This window comes from Theropithecus gelada, chromosome 14 (genome assembly GCF_003255815.1).
Source record: "Theropithecus gelada isolate Dixy chromosome 14, Tgel_1.0, whole genome shotgun sequence".
Taxonomy (NCBI): Eukaryota; Metazoa; Chordata; class Mammalia; order Primates; family Cercopithecidae; genus Theropithecus; species Theropithecus gelada.
Genome location: NC_037682.1, coordinates 50,358,908 through 50,378,463, shown reverse-complemented (window position 1 = coordinate 50,378,463; position 19,556 = coordinate 50,358,908). Strand labels below are relative to the sequence as shown.

General features: G+C 45.0%; 1 protein-coding gene across 2 annotated transcripts in view; it reads left to right on the top strand.

Moving 5' to 3' along the window:
* The first annotated feature begins 745 nt into the window (after positions 1 to 745).
* INSC (INSC, spindle orientation adaptor protein) overlaps positions 746 to 19,556 on the top strand; it is a 133,330-nt gene continuing 114,519 nt past the window's right edge. The window contains exon 1 of one of the 2 annotated variants that reach the window (XM_025356937.1): positions 746 to 881. In XM_025356937.1, coding sequence (XP_025212722.1) covers positions 786 to 881 — 96 coding nt within the window. In that variant the 5' untranslated portion in view covers positions 746 to 785. Of the gene's footprint in view, positions 882 to 3,302; positions 3,369 to 19,556 lie in introns of those variants that run through there. The other variant, XM_025356941.1, reaches the window with a different exon arrangement.

Sequence of the window (19,556 nt, the reverse complement as noted above, 5' to 3'; positions counted from 1 at the left end):
TGAGGCCACAGACAGGTGATTTAAACCACCTGGCCTCCCTTTTCTGTGTCTGTATTATGGGGATAATAATAACTTTTATAAAAGCTTACTATGGCAGCAAAATGAAACAATACACACAAGCTTCTTAACACAGTTCCTGGTGCTCATGTGTTAGGCTATTATTATCAATGCCTTGGGTAATTTACTTAACCTACCTGGGCCTCAGTTTCTTCATGTGTAAAATAGGGATAATACCAGAACCTAGTACTATTCTAAGGATTAGAGCAATTGATACCTATGAAGTTCTCACATACGCAATAAATGTTAATGAGTAGAATGTATATTATCTTTGCGTATGGATGTGTCTGGATGAGAATATCCGAGTCTGTAAATGTCTCTGAGCATGTCTTGCTGCTGGTGTGTGTATATACACATGTATATATGTGTTTAAGTGTGTTTATATGGCCAGACAGGCCCAGTCTCTCTGGTGGAGTTTGCTGTTGGCCCAGGTCTGGACTCCCTGAGCCAACTAGGGCCGGCGCCGGGGATGGAATTTCCATTAAGAATTAAGCAGGACAGCCCAGCATTGAGAAGTCAGGCAGGCAGAGGGGAGGGGGTTGAGGGGGAGGAAGCTTCAACTCTGAGCTCCCTTGGGCGGCCTCAGTACTGAACTGCCTTGGACAAGCTTTGCCTTGAGTCACAGGCCTTCTCAGGGCCATGGCCCAGAAGGATGGGCAAAGGGGGAGAAGCTGTTTACAGGGGCCTCCATAAGGAGACTTGGAGTTGCTGCAGCCAAGGCTGGAGCCATGAGGCGGCCCCCCAGCAATGGAGAGGCGGCCAGCGAAGGTCCAGGTGGCTGGGGTCTATGGGGAGTCCAGGAGTCCAGGAGGCTGTGCTGTGCCGTACGTATTTGGGAACGTGGATGTGAGTGTGTGTGTGTGTGCGTGTGTGTGCGTGTGTGTGTATTGGGAAGTGGAGGGTGGGGGCATTTATGCCAAGTGCCTCCAGGGAACATCTAACAAACCAAGTCTGTTCCTCTCTTACCCTGAAACCCAGACACAGAGTTTGGGCCTGGAAAAAAAGATCTTTGAGGCTTTTTTGCTAACATCGATCTGTTTATGATCTAAGCCTCATTCTATTTCTAGCGTATAATAAAATATCTTAGTTTTCCAGGTGCTTTACATCCTTGACCTCACTTCATACTTTCAACAACCTCATGAGCTGGGCAGAGATTATTATGTTCCCCAATGTACATATGGGAAAACTGACGCTCAGAGAGGTTAAGTGATTTGTCCAAGGATTCATCACTAGAAAGTGGTAGAGGCAGGATGCAAAACCAGGTTTCTCTGAGGAAGAAGTGGAGACCGACCCTTCCTTCCTTCCTTCCTTCCTTCCTTCCTTCCTTCCTTCCTTCCTTCCTTCCTTCCTTCCTTCCTCCCTCCCTCCCTCCCTTCCTTCCTTCTTCCATTCCTCCCTCCCTCCCTACCTCTTTCTTTCTTCCTTTCCTTTCCTTTCCTTTCCTTTCCTTTCCTTTCCTTTCCTTTCCTTTCCTTTCCTTTCCTTTCCTTTCCTTTCCTTTCCTTTCCTTTCCTTTCCTTTCCTTTCCTTTCCCTCACTCTGTTGCCAGGCTGCAGTGCGGTGGCGCAATCTTGGCTCACTGCGACCTCCAACACCGTGGTTCAACTGATTCTCCTGCCTCAGCCTCCTGAGTAGCTGGGATTACAGGCACACGCCACCACACCCAGCGAATTTTTGTATTATTAATAAGATGGGGTTTTACCATGAGGGACTCAAGCTCCGGACCTCATGATCCACCTGCCTTGGCCTCCCAAAGTGCTGGGATTACAGGCATGAGCCACCACTCCTGACTGAGACTATTCTTATCATACCACCTGCCTTACCAGAAACAGACTCAGAGAGAAGATTCTGCAAACTCTGCCCATTTGAGTAAGACTGCGGTTTCAGTGGTAATGCCCAGCCAGGTGGCACCAAGCCCTGTCCCCAGCCCTAGACAGCACTTGTTGAGACAGGAACTGAGGCCCCTCTCAGGGAACTTGGGGAGTAGAATCAGGCTGTTCTGGATGACTGCAGGGTAGAGTCGAAGCTGGCTTGTCTGAGAGGAATGGCTTGGCCATTTTCTGAGCCCTGGGTCCCTAGAGAGCTGAGGAAGAGAGTTAATGTCAGAGAGCTACTGTGTGTTCGAAGCCAGGGAGCAGCAGTTAGCTTCAGCCGGAGCCTGAAAAAAGAAATAGAGATTATTAGCATCAAGGAAGAGAAAGCTGCAGCGGGACCTTGGCGTGGTCATTTTGTCATGGGGACGGAGTCGAACTCCTTCTCCCTGAATACATATTGTGAGCAAATTGACATAGTTTGCATGTGAGAGATTTAGGTTAGATGTCAAGGAGAACTTTCTGCCAATAAGAGAGTTCAAGCTTTCGAACAGGGCTCAAGGGAGACCAGGGGCTGCCTTTGCTTGAGGACCTCCAATAGGTCGAGATTCTCTGGGCTCTGGGGGACTCATAGCAAGATGGGGCGGGAGCGGGGGGTTGTATGAAATGACCTGGAAGCTTTCCTCCAGGTCAATAATGCCACATTCCAGAGTTTTTGGGTGGGAATCAAGTTCTTCTAGATTTAGCTATTTCACAGAGTCCAGGACGGGGGTCGGGGTGGGGTCTGATCTTATGTGACGAAGTTAGAAGGAGTTTCTGCAACAACCCCTGGTCATTTCTGGCAGGTCCAGGATGTGGAGGGTGACTTAGGTGTGTGTGACCAAGGTTCCAGAGGGGAGCACCTGCGGTCTCATTCTAGGTGTTTGGGACCGATCAAAGCCGGGCTGCTTCCTCCTTCCGAGCAAGTGAACTGTACCCAAATCCCTCCTTGTTTTGTTTCAGCTCCAAGGGAAACGATTGCGGCACATTCCCTTCCCCTCTCCAGATGTTGGCATGCGGGGCACCTTGCGGGCGACCCTGCCCGGACGGCTCCGCGGCTCCCGGGCAATCACCCTGGTGCCTGCCTCCTGGCCCAGGGTAGCCCGGTCTCTAATTAGGCCTGACCGCGTCCCCATTCCAGCGCTCCCGCAGATGGGAGGGAGCGCCATGTTTCCCCCGCCAGGGGCACCGAAATAGCCTCGCAGTCCCGCGGAGACTGCAGGCAGCCGGGGCTGACGCGGGACCAAGGCTTGGCAGGGAGCGCGCTGCTGTGGAAGGTCCTTGGGAGGCTGCGGCCGCCTGGGAGAGGGCGGGTGGGGGAGAGCGGGGCGGGGGGCGGGGGCCAGGGGCGGCCCCTCAGGCTGGGCCGGCAGAGCGGCCACTTCGCGCGCGGCCTCTGGAGCTCCAGCTGCGCCCTGCCACCACTGGCCGCACGCACCACCCGCCTTTCTCGCACGCTAAGTAAGTAGACAGCTCCCCTAGCTGGACTCAGGGGCTGGTGATGCCTCTGCCAACCTAGTTGGGAACAGTGCAGATTTGTGACTAATTGGATAGTAGGTGTAAGTGTGTCAGTGGGAGTGCTTGTGAAGGGGAGCTTGTGCCAGTGTGAGGGAGTGTGTCTGGGTGGGATGTCCACATGTGGAATTTTCTAGCATGTGCCCTAGGGTGTGAGTGTGGGTGAACGAGTGTTTCAGAGTGTGTGTGGTGGCCTGGAGTGGGCCACAGGTGTCTGTCTGTGTGGCACCTGCTGCCCTGGGTGGACTGTGTCTGTACCTGTGGAAATGCCTGTGTGTGTGTGGCAGGAAGGCCTCCAGGTGAGCTGAGCCAGTCTGCATGTGGATGAGTGGATGTGCCAGAGTGAACCCAGGAAGGCAGAAGCTGGGGCTAGGGAGTGTTATCTGAACTCAGGCTTTCTAAGGTGACCTGACTTGTCCCCAGCTGGGGTGTCTTCTCTGTGGGTCATTCGGCTTTGGTTTCTCAGGGCTTGGAGCAGGGCAGAAGCTCAGCCCTCACACAACACTGGAGTGAATGTGACTCTGACTGACCCAATCTGGCTAGACCAGGGTCAGGGAGACAGCTTGCGGGACCCCACTCTTAAACCAGGAGAAGAGGCAGGAAGTCAGGGGATGAATAGACAGGATGGCCATGGCCACCCACAAACACTCGCAGTGCACCCACGCTCACATGCTCAGCATACACGCATTCCTGTCCATTGCACCAGTCTTGCGCATACTCTTCTTAGGATAGCCACGCAACCATTCACATACTTTCAACATGTATACCTGTGGACAGCGACATGTATGCAACATGCACCCGCTTTGTTCAATGAATATGCACAAATGTATCCCTGGTGTGGCCCCACCCTCAGCCTCTAGCCTCCTCCAACTTTTGCCCCTTTTAACCTATATTTTGTACCTCTGACAATGGGTCTAAGAAACTGGCCTCAGTGGGGAATATTTTAAGTCAGGGACTTTGGCTGCAGGGGTCAGGGCAGACGGTGATATGGTGCCTTTGAGGGGTTCCGTTTAATCTGAAACTGAGGCTGTCCATGGAGCTCAGCCAGAGAGCATCTTGTCCCTTAAGCTCTGGGACTTAGAGGCAGTGTTTGCCCTTTTAGAAGTGAAAACTTCCAAACACTGCCTTTGGAAGGCAAGCCAGGTCAGGCTGGGATCTGAGACAGAGCTCTGCATATGTAATTTGCTCCATGCTGTAGTTTATACTCTGGATTACACCTGCTGCAGAGAAGCAGCGACCCTTCTGGGCTGGGTCCCAGGGCAACCATTTGGCAGGGAGGACAGTGAACTGAGCTAGGCTGATTCCTTTTTTTCTTTGGTTTCATTCAACCCTACTTCGAGTCTCCCTCCCACAGGCTGGTGGGGGGATGGCATTTGCTCTCTCCTCTCCTTTCTTCCAGTAGTTATCTTTTTTTCTGGACAGAAACTCCTCCATGACCTCCTCGCCGCGGTGACCACTGGGCACACACCATACAGCGCTTGGAAGAGTAGGTGCCCTAAAATACCAGCTGAGTGGTGGTGTTATTCTTCTTAGTAGAGTTTCTAGAGCTGTCCTATCATGGCTATTCCCTTCTGAATACTTTATTGAGGTACTCAGACTAAATGTGCTCCTTCAGTTGGGAAGTTAGAAAGACGGTATTGAGTTTCTCTCTCTCTCTCTCTCCCTCTCTCCCTCCCTCCCTCCTTCGCTCTTTCCTTTCGTTTCCTTTCGTTTCCTTTCCTTCCCCTTCCCTTTCCCCTTCCCCTTCCCTTTCCCCTTCCCCTTCGCCTTCCCCTTCTCCCTTCCCTTCCCTTCCCTTCCCTTCCCTTCCCTTCCCTTCCCTTCCCTTCCCTTCCTTTCCATTGACTGAGTCTCACTCTATTGCCCAGGTTGGAGTGCAGTGGAATGATCTCAGCTCATTGCAACCTCCACCTCCCGAATTCAAGTGATTCTCCTGCCTCAGCCTCCTAAGTAGCTGGGATTACAGGCGCCTGCCACCATGCCTGGCTAATTTTTGTATTTTTAGTAGAGATGAGGTTTCTCCATGTTGGCCAGGCTGGTCTTGAATTCCTGACCTCAAGTTGTCTGCCTGCCTAGGCCTCCCAAAGTGCTGGGATAACAGGTGTGAGGCACCACGCCCTGCCTGAGTTTCTTCTGTCTTAATGCCTATGGTTTGGTCTAAGGGGTGACTAAGCTGCCACCCACCAACTCCTCTAATATGCAGGAGAGCAAGTTGGGTTCAACTGCTTTCTGAGGGGAATGCTGGGATCTATGTTTTCTTTGGCCTGATCCTACACCTGACCCTTGGGAGTGGTTAAAAAAGGGCAGGCTGTGGTCAGTCCAGCAGAATAAAGGTGGCGGGGAAGGAATTATTTTCCCACTGTGCGTCCCTTTTCACTCTGGTTGCTGGGAAGCTCTTAGTCCATCATATTGTTCTGTTGTAATAACTATGTTAGTTGGAACCATTGCTTTGACTTCTAATTTCTGCTTTAAAAACTTTATAGAATACACATTTTTAATTGTAAACTTCCACTTCCTTTGCTGAAGGAAATCAGAACAAATAAATGAAAAATCAGCAATTAAGGATTCTATTGTCTCTGGGAATGGGAACCACACTGAATTTTCTTGGGACATCCTCAATTTCAAATATATCATCTGGTTTTCAAACCATATGTCTCAATTTGGTTTCTGTACCTTTGGACTCTAATTGGTGACGATGTCTTGGAGGTTTTTTTCCTGGTAGCTCTGGGACATAATGCCTATCTCTGTGCTGGCTCAGACAAGGGGGATAGTTGAGAATGAATTGGGCCATTGATAAACACCCCCTGCTCCGAGTGTTTCAGCTGCTAGCTTTTCCCTGTCTCAAAAGCTCAAGTGTCTGGGTGCCTGAAGGAGTTTGACCCTTGCCCTAAGCTTGGCCCTGGCCCCACAGCCACCCTTTCCTCATGTGACCCTGCCCAACTCAGGGCTCTGCTGGGAGGTCTGTGTCTCTTGGATCTGAGCCCTCCCCCAGTATGGACCACAACATCTCTGATCAGGGATGGCCCTTGTAGAACTGGAGCTTGGGATGAGAGCTTGGACTTAAGAGTGTGGAGGAGCACATGAAGGGCTTTACTGCCTCCTTGCGTGGGTCTGTGAGGCCATGGGCCAGTGCTCAGCACTTTATCCTTCCTCATATGGTGTCTCTAGTCTGCTAAGTGGTCAGGGAGTCATTTGTCACCTCTTACCTGCAGAGGTGCACCTCATCTGAATGCAGGGCAGGGTTCTAGCCACGTTGCAAAGTTGTTGAAACTTCTAATTCACTCCAAGACAGATTATTTTATGCTGCCTAAGGCCATTCATGTTTGGAAAGGAGAAAGCTGGAGGGTAAAACTTAGCAACAAAGAATGATTAGAATAACTCAAATGGTGGGCTTTCAGGCATTGCATTGGGGTTCTGCTTCTCAGTATGTGTTATGTCAACCCAAGCCGGTAGCCATTGCCTGCCTTCAAGATGCATCCTCCCAGAAGCATTTGATCACAAGGTAGGAAAGAGGAAATCCCCTGTGGCCTGGTACTGAGTAATGTGCTGGTCGCCTGGTATGGGTGAAGTGTTTGTTCCCTCCCAGATAAATGTCATCTTAAAAAGGTAAGACTAGGACTGGAGCACATCTCTGCTGAATTTTCACACTATTTAGACTCTGGTTGGCCCCTGGGCTTTAAGCTTAACCAAGTGAAAACAGACTTAAAAGCCAGCAAGAGCATTGTGTGAGATGGTTAGGACTTCTGTGCAGGAAAGGCAACTCATAGTAACTCACGTTTATTTATTGTAGACTACTGTCCAGCTTCCTTTTTAGGCTCTTTCCATCTTTTGATTCTACACCAACCCTATGAAATAGTTAAGACGATTTTAAATATAATGAAACTGAAACACAGCAAGGCTAAACAACTAACCCAAGGTCAGAGCTAGCAAAGACTGCTTTCCAGATCTGTCTAACTCCAGAGTGTGTAGTGAATGTCCACTGACCACGAGAGATGCCAGCAACTCCCTCATTTCAAAGACTTTCAAAGCAGGAAAAACTACTCCTTTGGGCAAATTGGGGAATGAGGCTAAGGGCTTGACTTCTCCGTCTGTCTCCAGGACCTGAACGTGATCAGCATCATTAGCCTTTCCAGCCTCAGCTGGAGACTATTGCTGTGTGAGAAGCAGGGATTGAAGGGGTGGGAAAGGCCTCCTGGGCTGTGCGGGGATCTCTCCCCTTGCCTTTCAACCCCCCACCAGCATGGAGTGGGCAGTGTTGAACTTCTGTGCCTTCACTTTTTCCTGGAGCAACCTCTGTCCTGGGAACCAAGCCTCTGCCCAGACTCTGCCATCTGACTGGCCTGATCTCCCCTCCCCCAGCTCCAGGGTATCCTCAGCGCCAAACTCTGGGGGAGTCCTGGATGCTTTGAGGATGTCTCAGGGCAGATTAGACTCTGTTTGGTGTGATGCAGTGTCTGTAGGCGTCAGCAGTTTGGCTGGGTAGTTGTGTATAGTGTTCACTTTCTGCTGGAGGAATGAAGGTTTTGTCTTACAAACCAAATATTCTGGGTTTGGAAACCATGTGAAATGTGGCCTGTGGTTGGAGGGTGTAAACTGTGTTTTGGGTCTGTGTGTGGTGCTGGATTTAAAGACACTGTTGAGGGACAGAACAATCGGCTCAGGCCATCTCACTTCTTTTGATGGAGGGTCAGAGGTGAGCAGTACATACTGGGAATGTGTGGGAAAGAGAGCATGGGCTTTGCAGCCAGATGGATCTGACTTGGAGCCTCAGTTTCCTCATCTGTAAAATGGGGTTCCTCGTAAGGTAATGTGGTGCTAGAACTGGAAAGTCTATTTGAAATTCAGTGTCTGGCATAGAATAGGCAAACCGTAAAGTGCAATATCCTTCTTTCCTATGCCACCCACTTTCTGTGAAAGAACACTGGACTGATTGGCACAAGATCTGGATTCCAGCTCTGACTCAGCCTTGGGCACACTGTATTATCTTGGGTTAAGTCACTTACCGTCTCTGAGCCTCCCTTTCCTGGTGCATAAAATGAGAGAACTCATTTCTCTCACTTCTCTGCATTTTCTGAGGATAATGAAAGAGTAAAGTTAAGGGTTCTCTTGGAAGATCCAGAAAGTACAACCAAAACGGATTCATTTATTCATGCCTCAGTATTAATTGAGATATTTTGCTGTGCCAGGGTCTGTGCAAGGTGCTGGGGGTAGAGGTAAGTTGGAATATCCTGGGCTTCAGGTAGCAATCAGACCATATGGCAAGACAGACTTGTAAACAAATAAAGGCCTGTCTGTGGGGCGTGATCAAAGCAGGTACTGGAGGCTCTAATGTAGCAGCAAGGAAGTGTTGTCTCCAACTGGGGCAGTCAGAGAGGTCTTCCCAAAAGTGTAAGTACTTGGTGTGGATCCTGAAAGATAACAGGAAGTTGCCAGGAAGAGGAGGACATTGTAGGTAGAGAGACCAGCATGTGCGAGGGCATACAAGTGTTGCCTACTGTGGTAAGTTTGGGGAACTTTAAGCAGTTGGGCATAACTGGAGCCTATGGTGTGGGTGGTCAGTAGTGTTGGCGATGAGATGGAAGATGTTACAAAGAGCTTTGTATGGAGTCCTGTCTGGATTGCTGTCCTGAGATGTTTAGACTTTTTGTCATATTTATGGGCAAGCACTGAGGTATTTTAAGAAGGGAGGGACATGGTTGGATATGGGCTCACTTATTCATTCAACAAACATTTACTGAGTGCTTCCTATTTTTATGTCACTTTAAATTTTGACATATCAAATATAATAAAAATGTATAAGAGTTGTATAAGAAATCCCTCTTTATCCATATCTCAACTGTTTACATGATCTTCCATTTACTTTATTATTTTCATTCTCTCCAATCATACAAAAATATTATTTTTATTATTTGCATATATTTTTGTTTATATAATTTATATTTTACTGTATATTTTTATAATATATTTATTGTTTTATTATATATGAATACATATGAAAATGTTTATCTTTCTGATCAATTGAGGAGAAATTAGAGACATGATGCCTCTTTAGCCCCCATATGTTAAGTATATATTTCCTTAAAAAGGATATTCTCTTACCACAGTGCAATTCTGTCCTAATAATGTCTTTATGGCTCCCCCATCTCTCTCACCTCAGTCGGGATCTAGTCCACAGATTGCATTAATTCATGTCTCTTTAGTCTCCTCGAATACAGAGCAGTTCTTTTGCTTTATTTATTTATTTTTTGAACTTTATGTTTTTGAATAGTACAGGTCAGTTATTATGTGGAATATCTATCAATTTGGTTATTGTTGATGGTTCCACATGACTAGATTCAAGCAATGCATTATGGGCAGGAATACCACTGCAGCGAGGTTATGTCCTCTCCAGTTTTCATATCAGCAAGCACATGATGTGGGGATTGTCCCAGTGCTGGTGATGGGAGCTTTTATCACTTGCTTAAGAATAATGTCTGCCAGTTTTTCCACAGTGAAATTACTATTTTTCTCTCTGTAATTAGTAAGTAATTTGTGGCGAGATACTTTGAGACTATGTATAAGCTGTTCCTTATCAAACTTATACCCACTGATTTTAGCATCATTGATCATTTTGAATCAATTATTTCTTCCATATTTAGTAGTTGGCATTCTACTTTAAAAAAATCTTTCCTCTCTCCCTCCCTTCCTATCACTAGGGTCTCATGAATTCTTCATTTATTCAATGGGTTATAAATCAATTATTATCTTTATTTTATTTCATTGTTCACATTGTCCCAAACTTGATTAGTGGGAGGCTCTGCAAGCTGGCTTTCTTTGTTTTTGATGCACCCCCACAATTCTCTATGCTCTTCCTTACTATTCGCTATAGCAAGAAGCTACAGGCTCAGTTTCCTTTCTGTGCTACAGCCCTGGAATTAGCCATTTGTCTAAAGAGCACTGGATCCTTTTAGTGGAAAATGATATTTAGAAACCAAGATTTTTAAAGGCCACCTGTGCTCCTTGTGATTTATATGCTCTCTTAGCAAACAGGGTTAGGACATATATGTATATTTATTTCTCCAATCAACCAATACAATACATTGTTACATGTTTTTAGAAGAAAAAACCCAAAGACTGCAATAGAGAGTAATGGGGTAGGAATACTTTAGATTGGGTGGTTAGAAAGGGCCTCTTTCAGGAGGCGATATTTAGGAAGACAGCATGAGGTGGGTGGATGGATTGGAAGAAGAAAGAGCCTAGAGATTGTTTTAATTATTCATACAGTAATTACCAGGGCCTGAACTAAGTTCAAATGGAGAGGAAGTGGAATTCAATAGGACACAGTGACTGGTGAATGCAGAAAGTGAGGGAGATGAAGGAGTCTGGGGGACTCCCAGTTTGATGCCTCAAAGGCCTCTCAAACTCAATGTGTCCAAAACAGAGTTTCTTTCGTTCTTCATCATACTAAAACCTGGTCCTCTTCAGGTATTTCAGATTTCATTGAATGACTCCTTCTTCTGGGTAGCTGCACAAGTCAGTCATCCTCAACACCTCTCTCTCTAAAAACTCACATCCAATCCATCCCCATATCTTGTTGATATTAGCTTGTAAATATCTCTCAAATCTTTCACTTCTCACCATCTCCACCAGCATCACCCTAGTTCATGGTACCATCTTCATGTTTCTAGGGTACCACAAGAGCCCCCGGTCCCCCTATATCCATACTGGTTCCCCTCCAATTTGTTCTCCACACAGCAGCCAGAGCACATTTCAAAACTCAGCTATGTTCATATCATTTTCTTCCTTAAAAGTATGTTAGTTGCTTCCCATTGATCTTAAGATAAAGACCACACTCTTTAGTAAGTCCTACGAGGTCTTGCTTGCCTGGCCCTGCTGCCCTCTCTGACATCTCCCTACCTAGCACTGTCTCCCTGGCTCTCCCTGCCACACTGGCCTCAGCTGAGTCTCAGTCCCTAGGGCTTGTTAGGCTCCTCCTGCCATAAGTCTTTGTATTTGCTGTTCCTCTGCTTAGAATGCTCACTCTTCCTGACTCCACCTACTGAATTCCTTCTTTACTCTCAGTTCTCAACTGAGTTGTCACTTTCATAATTTTCAGGGCCAGGTCCAACCCCATTTTATAAAGTTTTAAAACATCATGTACCTCCTTCAAGGCTTTATCATAGTCTTAATTTTACATTTACTTATGTAATCATTAAAGCTTACCTTCTCTATGTGATGATGAGCTCTGCGAGGGTTGGGACCATGTCTGGTTTTGCTCATTACTTTATCCTAGCAGGCATAATGGTACCATGTTACTGACACATGCCACAAATACATGTTGAACAAACGAGTTAATGAAGATTTATCATCTGAGTAACCAGATAGATGATGGAACCATTCAGTGGAATAAAAATGAGGAGAGAAGTAGATTTGAGGAGGAAAATGATAATTCATTTTGGGACACCTGGCATTTGGGGTGACTGCCAACAATGTCTGTCCCTCAGAGACCTTACCATCTTCTGTACAAATTAGGATGTCACTAAGGAGCTTTTGGGGGGCTGGTGACAGGTGACATCTAATTCCCAGATGATTCTAAGAAGGTCCCTGGGGGAGGTGGCTAAGTCACAAATGGCATCCCTGAGCTGTGGCTTCCCTATCTATCATTATCTCTGGTTTGTACAGCATACAGGAGATAGAAGGGGTTCCCAGTGGTCCTGACTTGGCTCCTTGGGTACTTGTATAAAATATCTTTACAATCCTATGAAAGACTCCTTGGAACTTTAGTTACTTTATGATTCACATTTGTCAGGAGCTGCCAACCTCCTTCCTACCTCTAACACTGCACTAGACATAGGCTTAAAGGAATACAGAAAGTAGGTCTTACTAAGCCCGGTGAGCCATCCTTTCAAAGATGTCATCAGCACTAGGACAGATGGCCCATTCCATCCCTCTGACTTACTTACTCTTACATTCCTCACTCACTCATTCAACTTTCTATCTCATCTTGTTCATTCGATCACTTACCCACACACCCATCTGTCACCCACCTATGCATCCATGAACAAGAGTTTATGTTGGATTTATAGCAGGACTCAAGGCTAATGCATTATCTTCAGTCCCACTCCTTTATCCCTCTTTTCTGTGGTCCTCACAGCTCAGAATCCCAGGCAAGGAGACTGTCAGAGGTTGGAGAGATGTCACTGTGCTAGTCTAGGGCTGGGCTGGGTATGATTGCAGGATGTTAGCAGGAAGAGTGGGAGACCAGAAGTGGCCACACTGATTACTCCTCTTGGCTTATTGTCTGCTTTTCTGGCTTCCCTTCTTTCATTGGTGATGAGAACTTAGAGATTAGGTAGATACAAGGTAGATATAAGGCAGACTGGGCTTTGCGGAGGTATTAGGGGGCTCTGGCCTTAAGGGGAAATAGGAACACAGCTCCCTGTGAGCCCTACGGTGGAAAATGTGATGCTTTTGTTTTCTTCTTCATTTTAGACTACGATTGCACTTTAACCCTGTTGAATTTGCAGAGAGGCTATGGGAGGGTGGGAGAGCAGGATTTTAAAATGTGGCATTTAGAAACCAGGCAGTAGACTAATCCTGGCCCCATCCCCCTAGAAGCTGCTCTTTCAGTTCTCTTAGGCTTGTCATTTACAAAGAGCTCCCTAGAATGTGTGCTATCCATCTGCTTTGGTGGCTGACAGGGCTGGAACTGAGAAGGCATAGGACAATGACAGCCACATCAGATAACAGCATCTTGGAAAAATGCCTGAAGGTTGCAAGGGTCTAAGTTACAGACTCATTCACTCATTCCCTCCCTCACGAATTCATTCATTTATCTACTTAGCACCTACCTAGTAGGTGCCATGTTTAATTCTCAGTCCTGGAGACATGACAGTGAGCAAAACACATATTTCATGCCCTTGGAGGATTTGGTTTGGGAAGAGAGACAGTAAACAGGGTATATACACCATACAGAGTGTGAATACCATGGAGAAATATAGAGAATAGTAAGGGAGCTCCAAGGGTGGGAGGGGGTTTATACATTTATACAGGGTCAGGAGGTTTTCTCTGATAAGCAGGCATTTAAACAGAGGCCAAGAGGAAGCTATGTGAATACTTGTTGGAAGAGGAGCCAAATAAAGAGAAGAGTAAGTGCAAAGGCCCTGAGGCATGGTTGAGAAAGAGCTTGCCGGTTCATATGATTGAAGTTAAGTGAGGGATGGGGAGAGTTGAAGGAGTTGAGATCAATGCAATAATGGGTGCCAGCTCATGAAGGCTCTGGTGGGTTATTTGAAGAACCTTGGCTTTTAATATGAATGGTATAGTGAACATTGAAAAGTTTTGAAGAGAGAAATGACATGCTATAGCTGCTATGAAAATAGTAGATTGTTACTGGGAGGAGAAATGAATTAGGAGCCTATTATAGTGATTTAGGTGAGCGATGATGGTGGCTAGGACCAAGGTTCACTTATTCATTCATTTATCCTCCATTTCATTTTTTATTCTACAGATGTCTCTGTAACTCTGCCTGCCCACATATGAGGCCCCTTAGCACTTTGCATCCATTCCTCTGTCCGCCCCGCTCCCATGATCTGTCCAGCTATCCTCATTGCTTTCAACAAGTCTTTACCAGCTACTTGGAGAGTGTTGTGCCAGATGCTGACTAATATGGGCATATTCTTGTGGAACTTTGGCTCTCTCAGGGAGACAAGATGCATCCGTAGGAGATTACCAGTCAACTACAAAACCAAGCAAGTCTCTCAGGCTCAGGATGAATGGTGTCAACACTTCAGTGTTTCAGGAACCCTGTGGGCTGGAGGTCAGAGTAAGCGTCTGGGTGGAAGCCACATTTAAGCTGAATCTTGACAGGTGGGGTGGCCAAGTCAGTCCTGAAGAATAACAGGAAAGTTGCTCTGAAACTTGAATGTAAGGGGCATGTTGGGGAATACTGGGTGGTAATGCTAAAAGGAGGTGGTGTGGGCTAGAAACAGGATCTAGAGAGGAACAAGCACCAGGCTAAGGAGTTCACATCTAAGTTGAGAGAGTTTGGGGAGACACAGGTTTTCAAGGAGATTTTACAATGAGAGCCATGTTTTAAGAGGCTGAAACTAAAATCAGATGGAGGAATAATAGGCTGGGGACTCAGAGAGCAAAAAGACCATGGCCTTGTGTGAATCTGCTTGGCCTTTAGGCCAGCAGGAATGCTGAGGCTAGGAGGACTTCTGGGGCGGCTCCTAGATGCAATGGTGTGGGGCTCTATGGCTAACACAAACAGCAGGATATGGTACTGGCAGTTCCTTGGACAAACCCTACATATCTCCTATAACTCAAAATCACCTTTGAGCAAAGAACACAGAGAAGCCTGGGTTCTGGGAAGAGCAAGCTGGAGAAAAATGTTCAGGTCTGGGCTCTGGTCATGAATGACTGTTTTAGAAGCTTCTGGGATCACTGGATTGTAGGAACATTAGATTCAGAGCAGGAGCTCATCTAATTCAGCCCTCTATTCTTATAGACGGGAAACTGGAGGCCCAGAGAAGGGGCATATATTGTGTAAGGCACTATAGAGCACTTGTTTAGAGAAAGGTCAAGCATCTCATTGAACTCATGCTGGAGGAATTTCTATGTTTCATTTAATTATTCATTTACATATCTCTTTCAATGGAAAAATAAAATTCTAAGAAGAAGAAAATTGTTCTGTTCATCTCCTCTCTCATCTAGCTGGGCCTTAACACAGAGCAGACGCTCTGCCTGACCCTCAGGATCACAATGTCTCCCCTCTTGACCCAGACAAAAGCAGAGTGTTAGGCTTGTCTCAGAGCTGGCCAGATGTGGAATCAGAAAGAGCTGCCTGTGGATGGGGATAGAGCCTGACTCTGAACCCTTTATCTATTCGTGAGGCTTGGCCTGTGACTAGTTTCTATCTCAGCTATGTCCTTGGTGACATCTCACTGGTGGCCATGATCATGGCTGTTGCCATGAAGGGGCCTGCTGAGAGAGAGGAGAGGGAGGTTTTGGTGTGGTGAGGGGATGTCTTGTGCCTGAGGCTACTGCAAGAGGAGAAAACCTCTGCCCAGCTGGAGAGAGAGCAGCCCGCAGGGAGATTAACAGCCTCAGATGGGCACCTAGGATACATACTTGGGGCTTAAGGCCATTGCTTGGTCTGGCCTGAGGCTGCGCCTGCAGGGACTTCACCAAACTCACATATTTGTTCTCTTGCTGTCCTATGAAGCTTAAAGCCACTTCTTTAAGAGCAGCCTCTCCGTGCAGTCTGCAAAAGTCTATGGCTTAACATCAACAGGATTTTAAACTGAAGTGTCTTTTGATGCACCTTCATCCCTGCATTTAGGATCCTAGTGGGGAGGGCTGAAGCTGGAGATTTCTTGAAAAGTCAGAGGCATTTGGGCCATAGATCCTGCCAATCCACGCACCAGGGTTCGCGTCAATGCTGGATGCGTAATTGGTTCTTAAGCTCTTGGTCAGCACCCTGTCCTGTTTGTCTTGTGCTGTATACTTGGCAAAGGACTTCCACATGGAGAGGGGTGAGTTATACTGGTGAGCAAGCTTATTTGTAGGCACAGGAAAATAAGTACTCCCTCACTGTGTTCCACGTTCCTCAGAGAATATCTTGGGGAGGCAGTGATGGGATCATTATGCTCTTCAGGATAGCAATTTTAGATCAAGCAATGTGGATGGAACTTGGATAGGTGAAATTCTAGAAGGAGACTAGAAAGAACTTGGATTCACAACATGGTGAAACCCCGTCTCTACCAAAAATACAAAAATAAACTGGGTATGGAGGCTTGCACCTGTAATCCCAGATACTCGGGAGACTGAGGCAGGATAATCGCTTGAACCTGGAAGGTGGAGGTTGCAGTGAGCTGAGATCGTGCCATTGCACTCCAGCCTGGGTGACAGGGCAAGACTCCATCTCAAAAAAAAAAAAAAAAAAAAAAAAAAGAAAGAAAGAAAGAACGAATGAACGAACTTGAGTTCTAATCTGGCTTCTACCACAAATTTGCTGTGTGACTTGCACAAGTCATTTATCCTCTCTGGGCCTCAATTTCTTTTTGTGCAAAGTACAGAGTTGAAAAAACCCCACCATTTCTGAGACCCTGTTTTGTATAACATTCCAGATATCTTACTTACATTATGCCAATAGGAATTTTGGTTAGGACTCTGTCTTCTGGATTTCTATCCTGACCAAGGGCTGATTTTGCACTTTGCCTGAATTATACTTTTCACTCCTTTTGATCTTTTAAGAGATTTATTTATTTATTTTTTCCACAGACCATATTGCCTAACAAAATCCCTCCTATTTTCATGGAATCATATAGAGATACAAAGCAGTGTCATAATGTCATATCCATTATTATATTTTAAGTTTTACAACAAATGTGCCAGGTAATCAAATATATATTATTATCCCCAGTTTGCATATGAGAAAAGAGGCCTAGAGAAGTCAAGTAACTTGACTAAGGTTATACAGTTAGTTACCGGCAGAGCTGGGGCGGGGATGAAGGTTTCTTGGCTGCTAGTCTGTGTTTGGTTGTGCCGCTTTTTGGACTTGGGAAGGGGTATCATAAGGACTTCATGGGATAGGACTTGTGGGATTCATTAGGTGGCAGAATTATCAAGATGAGAGCACCTGCCACCACATACCTGTAACATGTAAGGTTGAAATGTTCTTAGCCTGGGGCAGCCCCCACCCACCTGGACCCAGAGGTGAGGGGCTAGACTGGCCCCTGTGCCCAGCTATGCAAAGATCAGGGCTGTAGATAGCCCTCTGTGGAAGCTATTACTGACAATCCAGCCCTGCTGTCTGCTGTATTAGCAGGATGGTGGGTATCTGGCCACTGCCTCTTAGTTAACCTTCCTTTCTTCATTTTAAGAAGCTTTTTTATCTGCTTGGTCCTGGAGCTAGGCTGGCTCTTTCTGGCTGCAGAAAGGGGCTTTTAAAGTAACCCTCTTAGTTTATTTCTCTCTGGGCCAATCCAGCCAGATCTTTGCTTGGGGCAAGAGGGAGCCTCAAGGGTAGAAGTATGTGAGCAAGAAGAAGCTCTCCTTTTACATACCAGTCAAGAATGACTGGACATCATCTGCCTCCCCAGCCCCATTCACTTTCTAATTGTAATTTGGGATCTGTGTGTGTGAGCTCTGAATAGGTTGCCCCCCATCTTCCCCTCCTTTCTCATTAATCAAGTTTCCATATTTTCTTGGGTCTATTTAGGGGCTTGCTGTTCTGTTCTCTATGTTTACTCCAAGGTCAATATCCCATTGTATTTATTAGTTTTTAAAAAGTCTTATGATCTGGCAGGAAAAGTCCCTCCAATTTTTTCCAGAAACATTTTGGCTACACATTTCAGATTCAACCTGTCAAGTTCTAGAAAAAAATCCTATAGGGAGTTGATTGGAATTGGACTGAATATTTAGATCAGTTTATGGTGAATTAATATTTCCCTATCATATATATGGTATTTCATATGCATGAATTATCTATTAACTTATCTTGGCCTTCTTTAATATCATTTAATAATGTTTTACAATTTTCTCGAGAAGGGACTTGCACATGTTAAGGTTCATTTCTATGGCCTTTACATATTTTTGTTGCTTTGTTAATGACCTCTCTTCTAAATTTTACTCTGTTTATGCTGGTATCTATAACTATACTTGACTTTTGAATATTCATTTCTGACCAACTTTCTAAAACCTTATATAAATTAAAATAATTTTTTTGTAGATACCCTTTGATTTTCTACACAGAGAGTGAGGATGAATTGCTAGTTCATATGTTTTCATAAGAATTAGGGAAAGGTACCGTGTCTGCAGGGACACAGACCCATGGATACCTGGCTTGCCAAGTGGACCACAGCTCTGTGCCTGGTGGACCCAGCCCTGTGTTGGGGTGGCTGGATGAACACAACAGAGGCCAGTTTCAGACTCCTCACTCTTCTGGCTGTGTGCTGGTATGCACAGGCAGATGTGGCTGCCTGTGAACCACATCAACTGTAAATAATGATGGTTTTGTTTCTTCCCATTCTAATACATTTTTCTTTCTACACTAGCTAAGATCTCTAGCACAATAATGAGTAGAAATTGTTGAGAGCTGGGCATCTTTATTTTGTTTCTGGTCTCACAGGAAATGCTTTCATTCAACATGTCATCAAGTATACTTCTCGTGGTATATATTTTTTCTTGGTAGATACCCTATAATCAGTTTAAGGGTTGAGATGGTCATAAGGTTTTTTCCTTCTTTATGTTGTGAGTTTCACTGATCTGTTTTCTAATGTTAAAATAACCATGTATTTTTAGGCTAGATCCAACTTAGCCATGATATACAATCCTTTTCACATATAGCTGGATTTTGCTTGCTAGTATTTTGTTTAGTATATTTTCATATATGTTTCTATATAGATTGGCCTGTATATTTCCTTTCTTGTGTTGTTCTTGTTCAATTTTAGTATCAAAGTTATTTAAGCCTTATCCAATCAATTGAAGTGTGTTTTCTCTTTTCCTATTCTGCAGAAGAATTTGGTTATTTTTCCTTTAAATGATATAAACTCATGCTTCTCTGGGCTTGGTGTTTTCCTTATGAGAAGATTTTAAACTATTGATGAATTCTTTCAGTGGTTATAGATCTACTTTTTCTTGAATCAATTTTGGCAAATTGTATTTTCTAGGAATTTATCTAGCTTATTTATGTTTTCAATGATATTGCATAATATCCTCTTATCTCTGCTGCATCTGTAGAAATAAACCTCTTTTATTGCTAATATTATTTCCTCTTTTTTTCTGTTTTTTTTCCAGATCTTGCCAGCAGTTTGTCTATTTTATGTTTTCAAAAACCAACTTTAGTCATTATGTTTATGTTTTGTTTTGTATTTTGATTTGTGTTTTATTTAATGTTTGCTCCTATCTTAATTTCTTAATTATTTTCCTTCTGATACTTTCTTTAGAATTATTTTCCTCTTATTTTTAAAGTTTCTTAAGTTGGAGATTATTATGTTGGAGAAGTTGGAGATTCTTTGAATTTTCAGGTCTTTTTCTAATTTAAGTATTTAAGTCTATAATTTTTGTTCTTAGTTATCTTTTATCTATATACATGATTTATAATATGTGTATTTTCATCATCATTCAGGTTTATTTTCTAATTTCTGC